Source organism: Adiantum capillus-veneris, chromosome 1, assembly GCF_014529385.1.
Source record: "Adiantum capillus-veneris isolate H3 chromosome 1, ASM1452938v2, whole genome shotgun sequence".
Classification (NCBI taxonomy): domain Eukaryota; kingdom Viridiplantae; phylum Streptophyta; class Polypodiopsida; order Polypodiales; family Pteridaceae; genus Adiantum; species Adiantum capillus-veneris.
The window spans coordinates 173,776,837-173,784,810 of record NC_140931.1 but is presented as its reverse complement, the minus strand read 5'-3'; the positions used below and the strand labels follow the sequence as shown (position 1 = coordinate 173,784,810).

Here is a 7,974-nt window from a genome sequence, read left to right as displayed (position 1 = left end):
CTCTTGGCTCCTTTTTTGGGTACTCTGTGTTACTCCTAAAGCTCTGTGTGGGGCCTTCTTAGTGTCCTCTTGGCATCTTTCAAAACAGACAGAGAGAAAGAACTCTCATCTCCAATAGAGGCACCCACCTAGGCCTAGACAGAGTGGGCGACTCTGACCTCCGACCTTACACTTTGCTTGGGATCTTGATTCCAGTAGTGCCAGCTGGGAACACAGACTATACAACCAGAAGGTGCCGTACATCTCTCTTTAAGCCATAATTGAATGTTCTGCACTCTTCTTCTGCCATTGCACTGCCCTTTTGACTGCCTTTCGAAGACCGGCTATGGATATTTGCTTTGTGTTGGCGCTTCAATTGGGGTGAAATTGCGCGATTTCTTCTGTACCCAAAGGTTGGAAAGAAAAGCGGGTTCGAAGCAGCACAGAGCTTGTATGTGGAGCACTTAGAGACGTGCAAGGAAAATTCTGCTCTTGTAAGTGCAAGCAAAGGGAATCAACAGGAAAGCAGACTTCATAGGGCTTCTTCTTTGTGGGAAATTGTTGATAGAAGCCCGTGCCCCCCCCCCCCCCCCCCCCCCCCCCCCCACACACACAGAGAGAGAGAGAGAGAGAGAGAGAGAGAGAGAGAGAGAGAGAGAGAGAATGCGTTACAGAAGTGAAGCAGGAGCCTAGTACTGATAGAAAAGCACCATTAGCACTGAAGCCGACGTGCCCCTACTAGACAAACAAAAAATAGCAATTCTATGCATGGCATCGTCCACCTCAAAAAACAAGCCCCTCATGCCAAATTTTGATTGGCCAAAGCCGCTAAGGTCGTGGGGCCCTTAGACCCTGCCTTCACGGCAGTGCCAACAAAAGAGGGACCAAGAGTAGTGTTAATGATGTTGCTCGTTGAGAAACACACGTGGGACGAGGTTAATAACATTTTTTCGAAGTCTATACGCAACAGACCCGCAGACAGATCTGTGTTGCCGAGAAGAGAGTGGCTGCAGGATGAGGTCCTTCCTGGTGAAGAGGGGCCAAGCATGGCATCACTACAGGTTTATTTTTGCAGCTGGAAAATTAAGCAAGTCATCTTGTTGTTCCTCCCCTTTCGAAGATGTCATCGCCCGATTGTCCTCTTCCTCATCCACCGATTCTCTGATTGCTGCCAAGAACATGTTCTACTTTGGCTTCTCTCCTAAAGCTTGGCATCCTGTCGCGACTCGGACCTTTTGCAGCAAAACAGAAGGTAGGTCTTAAACGTTCTTGGAGAAGTAGAATTCCGCCAAAAGATGAAGGGTGGTAGATGGATAATTTAAAGACGACTAAGTGGATGTGACGGGTAAGGCTAATGGTGTGGCCAGCAGTTTTGGAAAGGAAATTTCACAATGTATCCTGCTAATGCTGGTTTAAATCCTCCAGCTAGCAACTATCACTATATAATTTAAACCCGTTCCTAATTAGCAGAGTCTTTCTTTTTTGAGAGAGAGAGAGAGAGAGAGAGAGAGAGAGAGAGAGAGAGAGAGAGAGAGAGAGAGAGAGAGAGAGAGAGAGAGAGAGAGAGAGAGAGAGAGAGAGAGAGAGCTTGGTGATGCTACCCATGGCTGGAAACTGACTAAAAAAGCAAACCAACATCTTCTTGGTTTAGAAGCCATGGCTTGGATACCTGCTAGATCAACTCCATCTCTGCCTCCCCATGCGATGAAGTCAGCCACCTCATCAATGTACAGACCAAATAATGAGAGAGAGAGAGAGAGCGGGATCCTTGCTTCACAACGATGGTGCTAGCAATAGTCTCTGAGCACCTGACTTGCCCAAATACCTGCTCATAAAATGCATACATATCTGCTTGTATACAAAGAGACTATAGGTGTTGAAAAAGCCTCTCTTGTAGTATAGTAGCAAAGGCTTGTGGAAATCCACAAAGAAACGATAAAGGTCTCTCTTTCTCGCTCTCGCCTAATCAATCATACATCTTAATGTGAACACATGGTCAATAGTAGAGAGAGATTTGAAGCTTGCTTGGCTTGGTGAGCATAGCCTTGCTCACCTTTCTTGTATGGAATTCTCCCATTTGGCACATACAATTAGGGGAGCGGAAGTTCATGATTGGGCCATTTGGGATTCTGGACCAAAGAGGATGCCATTACAACGTAAAATCATATGAGGATGACCAAGGAAGATACCTCGCCCAAAGGTTTTGGGATACATTTTTGCGAGTATCATCTTTCCAGAAGATCCCTTTTTTGGAGCAGATGGAGCGGTTTTGTTGTGGTCTCCCGAAAGAGATCTGGCGGTCTTCTTTGAAGCAAAAATCCCAAAGCATCTAGAAGCTTATTGAGCACGCTAATGATGGTTTTTCTATGCATTCCAACTCCTTGAATTACCTCTCAAACAAACCAGTGATCACTTCCATGGAAAAGAGACTTTCGATGAGAAAAAGAAGGGCAAGAAATAGAAGAAGAAACCCACCAGCCTGAAATTGATAGTAGAGTAGCACGCATAGTACTACAAATATGGTTGTGGGGAACAATGACACATTCTTGCAAAGTGTAGTAAGAAAGAACCTAAGGAGCAAGTTGATGACAAATCGCAAACTTTAAAATCTGTAGACGAGCGGGCAAAGGAAGGGAAGACAAAGGTAGGACTGGTCCCAGATTTTGTGGGGGCGACCTTAGAGCAGAAGGATGAGAGTACTGAGCTGTGTAGAGTGTGGGGTAAAGTATGAGACTAGGAAGTTTTGATATTCTTTGATGGAGGAGCCAAGGCTAACTTCTTTCGAAAATGGCGGTTCGACTAGGGATCACACCTGAAGAAAGGGGACCACAAATGGATGTGGTTTTAGCGGCACCGAAGCATGATTTCGCCATGACACCTATCATTGGCAAACTACGATTGCATTGCTAGGGGTATCTAGGGCACAAGGACTTCTATATCATGCCACTTGAAGGGTGTGATGTACTCTTGGGGTATACTGGTTCCACAAGAGTCGTATCGTGGTCCATTATTGGGCAAGAAAGTCAACATTGAAGAATGAGAAAGACAAAGAAACGGTTAGGTGTAGTGGAAGGGTTTAAGAATTTTAGCTCAAAATTGAGATCTAGTACTTTGCACAAAGACGAGGTTCCGTTACTTCACTGAAGAGAACTGTGAGGTGCAGCGGAATGAATATGGTGAAGATCTAGTTTTACACTTCCACAAATCCTTCTACTTCTTTCCTTGCGTTAGTGAATGCTGTGCTTCAATGAATGTTCCTTTGATGTTCCCTTGGAGAGGGGGGGGGAGAGAGAGATAAGATTAGAGCGACACCTGATGGGGTCCCAACCAACCCTCTCAAGGGCTGCCCACACCGTTGCCAATGTGGTATTTGCTTTAGATTGCGTAAGTGGAATGTATACACAATGCAATACCTCAATGCAGACTCTACTGACTTGATGACGAAAAATCACTACGGTAACTCCTTCGAAAGAGGCACCTCTGGGGCTGATTTGATACACCTATGGATCCTTCTCGATGTGGGATTGCGGATGGCCACCAAGGGTGGATTTGGGGCTGATTTGCGCTCCCGATGTGAGAGGAATGAAGGGCTGAATGCTGGCTGTAAAAACGCAGATCTGCGACGAAGAAAGTAGCAGATCTCTCGCGTAAAGAAGGGTTGAAAACGCAGATCTCGATGACGGCGATGATGGACAACAATGGAGCACTCAATTCCGGCGAGGGAATGGCCGAGGGGAGGGCTCAATGGGCTACCGAAGTACCGGACCGCATCTGCAAAGGCTAGCGTTAGTAGATCTTGCACCACCCGGTGACGGAAGGGCTGAAAAGTGAAAACGCTAGGCTGATCTGCTGGCCGAAGGTAGCGATGGGCTAAAATCTGCAAACTGTGGAGGTTCAAACCAAAAACGGTAGGGCTGATCTGGAAATGCAAAAACGCTAGACTACTCTGCACCCCTTGGCTAGCTCTAGGCTTCTCTGCAACCTCCTCTTGCAACTTGTTGAAAATGGGAGCTCTCTTGCTCCTTTTATAGGTGAGGGATAAGCCTTATGAACTAATTTAGGTTGAGGTGACCGCGCGTCGATCGGATTCCCGGTTGGGCGGATGTGTGACAGTTGCACCCAAATCTGGACCCCCTTGACCTATTTTTAATAAACCATTTTTATGATTTATTTGTTGGAAAACCTAGTGGAGAGTTGCTGTTTGGCACGTCAGATTCTTCTAACCTAGAACTACATGCTCGTCATGCCAGATGCCCACCGTAGTGTAATAACATTTGTCAAAACGCGTATACAAACCATTTATGCACGAGGGTTTCAAACTGGAAAACCTAATCTAATGGACTTGTCCGGACATGCAGGTCCTGCGAACAGGCTCACAAGATTGCCGGTACTAATCCTCCTAGGATTCTAGACATCCCTATCTAGGAAGAAGGGGAAAACTGGCTTTGGAAGTCGATGAAGCATGTCCACGTGGCACAGAGAGCCATGTGCACGTGACAAGAACTGAACACACACATAGAGAGAGAGAGAGAGAGAGAGAGAGAGAGAGAGAGAGAGAGAGAGAGAGAGAGAGAGAGAGAGAGAGAGAGACCTTGACTCCGATCTAGAACACCTGCACTGCCACATACATGAACTAGGTACATCTGTGGAGAAGAGAGATCACCGAGGTAGAGAGAGAGAGAGAGAGAGAGAGAGAGAGAGAGAGAGAGAGAGAGAGATCTGGGAAAGGCTCTCCATGTTGATAACAAGCTCCTCATACAAGTGACCAAGGGTAGTCTGACATTGATCTGATATGCCCTATGGATAAACCCAAGGTACACACAGTTGCGACTGCTATTGACACTGCCGTTTGCTCCTGCACACGAGACCACTGACACGGTCTCTACATGGGCTGCCCTAGTGTCACGTGCACATCTAACCCTATGTGCATGCGGACAAGCTGTAACTTCCTACTTCTAGGGTTTAGGTCAGCCTAGGAAGTGCTCTGGCACCCTTGTGAGCCTTTACGTAGGACGTGCATGTCCATGCACTTAGAGTAGTTGTATAACCAGGCACTTACAGTAGCTGCATACCTGCTGATTGCACAAGCCATTAGTACCCTAGCATAAGCAATTCACGCATACGAACCGCCTCTTGTCCGCGTGTGAACCCACTCTTGTGGTGCACTTAATAAATTAAGTGACTTATGGCATTCTAAATGAAATCGTGGGGTCAGCTAGAAGGCTGCTCGACTCAGGTTTTGCAACCTATAAAGGCAGCCCCTTGGGCGCTAGAGAAGGGCAAGAAAGGGGAGGAGAAGAAGGCCTGCAGCACAAAGGCTCTCTCTTCAGCAGTACCAATGTTTTTCCCTCAGCATCCCGAGTGTTTTGGAGAAGCCAGCAATTTCAGCCCCTAATAGCCAGCGTTTCCAGCACTCAGCCCTAGCCTCGTCGTGGTGCAGTTCACCACGCAGCAGATCCCAGCGTTTTCAGATTTCAGCCCGCAAACATCATCAGTATCACATCATCTAGAACCATCATACCGGACTTTGTGCAATCTAATGCAAATACCTCTCTCTAGCAATAGAGAGGGGGGGGGCCCTTGTAGGGGGGTTTGGGACCCCATATGGTGTCGGATCTCTCTCTCTTCAGGGATTCCATTGGGAGTCTACACACACAGATTGTACACACCAGCACACTACGAGAGGATCAGGAGGAGTAGCCATACTCTTCAGAACAGAATACAGATTGTCGCACGTGATCCACATGCCAGATATCTTTGGATCCGGCTACAACTCTCACAGGAGAGGACCATCTACATAGCTTTATGCTACTTCGCCCCTCATGGCTCGAGATTCGCTATGATAGATCGAGAGGACTTACCATACACATGCCTCTCAGAGGGGATCATGGAGTACTCCACAATAGGGGAAGTCTTCTTTATGGGAGACTTCAACGCCAGGACAGTCAGTGATCAATGCGAGGATTTTGACATAAGAGGACCCACAGCTACTACCCGCCATACAGGAGGAGGCTACAGCACGAGTTTCAGCCGATCCTACACATACACTCTACGGCCCCCACCTACTCAAGACTAGGCTCTCGACACTGTCTCGTTATTTATAACGGGATGGCTCAGTGGCCTGCTTCAGGAGGATTGACATACACACCACTTTCAGTCACAGTTGGAGGGGGGAGTACAATAGACTACATCATGGGATCCAGAGAGGCCACCCACACACCGAGCTCCTTCACCATCCCACCCATACCCATTGGGGCCGACCACACATATCTCGCACTCTTCCTCAAGGGAGACACCCCCACACATACACCCGCCACACGCACCCCACACACCACCATCCACTTCATACACGAGCTAGCTCCCATATACTCGGCCCACGTCGAGAATGATTTTCTTTTGCTTCACCCTGACACCCCACTACCCTTACTCACCTCACACATCACATCCGTTCTTCAAACATCAGCGATCAGCTCATTTCCACACACCACCCACTCTGGTCACCCCCCCCCCCCCTTGGGACTATGCCACAGAACCGCTGGCATGATGATGAGTGCAGGGCTCTCTATCGTCGACTACGAGCTCAATGAGTACTTGGAGAGATCACGGAGAGAGAGGCCAGGAGACAGATGAAGACCCTCACACACCGGAAGCGGCGAGCCTTTGAGGAGGCACAGGAGCTTGAGCTATACCGCCTATTCATGAGCATGGATAGTGCTGCAGCATGGCGTACTCTACGAGAGCCACAACCGACCACTCCTATTGGAGATCCACAGACATGGCATGACTATGCTGAGAGATTGTACGGGGTACCTGGGCAGCCTCCCATCCCACCGCCACCCGAGCCTCGCCCTACTAGCTCCACTTTCTTCACAGCAGGGATGATACAGAGGGCCATAGACCGACTACAGCATGGCCGCTCGGCCGACCATACAGGATTGCAGAGTGAGCATCTGATATACACAACTTCCACTATAGCCCCTTTGATTGTACATGTTTTCAACCAGGCTATAGGGGAGGGCTTCCCAGAGGAGTGGACCAGGCACACTGTCACAAAACGGGGGCGTACACGAGCACTTAGAAATCTGAAAAATAAAATACTTTGCAAATGTGAGAGAAGGGAGAAGATCGACACAGTATTGGGGACCAGAAGATGGGCTGGTCCCCCCCCCCCCCCCCCGTCAAGAGTATTCTTTATTCAGGGAGAGTTCATATACAAGCATGAGAACCCGAGGAAACCCCTCCGTTCTGTAATCTTAGACCCGAAGGCCGTTCTTTCCCGTAAAAGGGTTTGGACGCAAGGCCGTTCTTTCCCGTAAGGGACTTAGGCGCGAAGCTGTACTTTTCCGTAAGGGACGTAGGCGTGAAGCCGTACTTCCCGAGAGGGACCTAGACGCAAAGGTCGTACTTCCCGTGAGGGAGGATTCCTGCAAAAACAACCACACAAAGCGACAAATTATACCTGTTGCTCCTCGCTCGAGAAAGCGACTTCTGCACTCCGTCGGCACACGAACTCTCGCGAAATCTGTCGCCGGCACTTGCTACCAGATTCTCCAGCGCTTGCACTTCTGGATTGTTGCGATCCCTCCTGCAAAACTGAACGCTACTTGCCTCTTTTATAGGCCTAGGCACCCGGCGGGAATAGCGACCCCAAAAAGCAAGAACTGGCGCCCTAGAGAGAGGAGAGAGAGAGAACGCTGCTGCCGTATAGCCCTGCGTAGCTTATTAGCGCTGAGTTTTTTTTTTTAACGTAGGCTTTTTTAGAAGAGCCTTGCTTTATTTTATTATAAGAGGGCTGGTCACTTAAAAATGACCGGCCACTTTATAAAATAAAGTGTCAACCTGTTCAAACTTTAAAAACTCACTCAGTTAGTGAAAACAATGCTACACGAACACATTCCAGGCGTCCCCGGGTGCAGAACATGGCACAGATGCAATGCAGACACAGACTCCTCGCGGGAAAACATCTGCCCTTCCGCGAATGTTCCTGCTTTTCGT

The 7,974-nt window shown here is 48.4% G+C and overlaps 1 protein-coding gene and 1 pseudogene across 2 annotated transcripts in view; both read left to right on the top strand.

Annotated features, from left to right (window-relative positions):
- The first annotated feature begins 901 nt into the window (after nt 1–901).
- The window catches only part of LTA3 (Dihydrolipoamide acetyltransferase, long form protein), a 184,734-nt gene continuing 177,661 nt past the window's right edge, over nt 902–7,974 (top strand). Inside the window, exon 1 of one of the 2 annotated variants that reach the window (XM_086523557.1) lies at nt 902–1,231. In XM_086523557.1, the coding sequence (XP_086379683.1) occupies nt 994–1,231 (238 nt within the window). In that variant the 5' untranslated portion in view covers nt 902–993. The remainder of the gene's footprint in view (nt 1,232–7,974) is intronic. The other variant, XM_086523560.1, reaches the window with a different exon arrangement.
- LOC147466036 (uncharacterized) lies at nt 4,576–7,105 on the top strand (annotated as a pseudogene).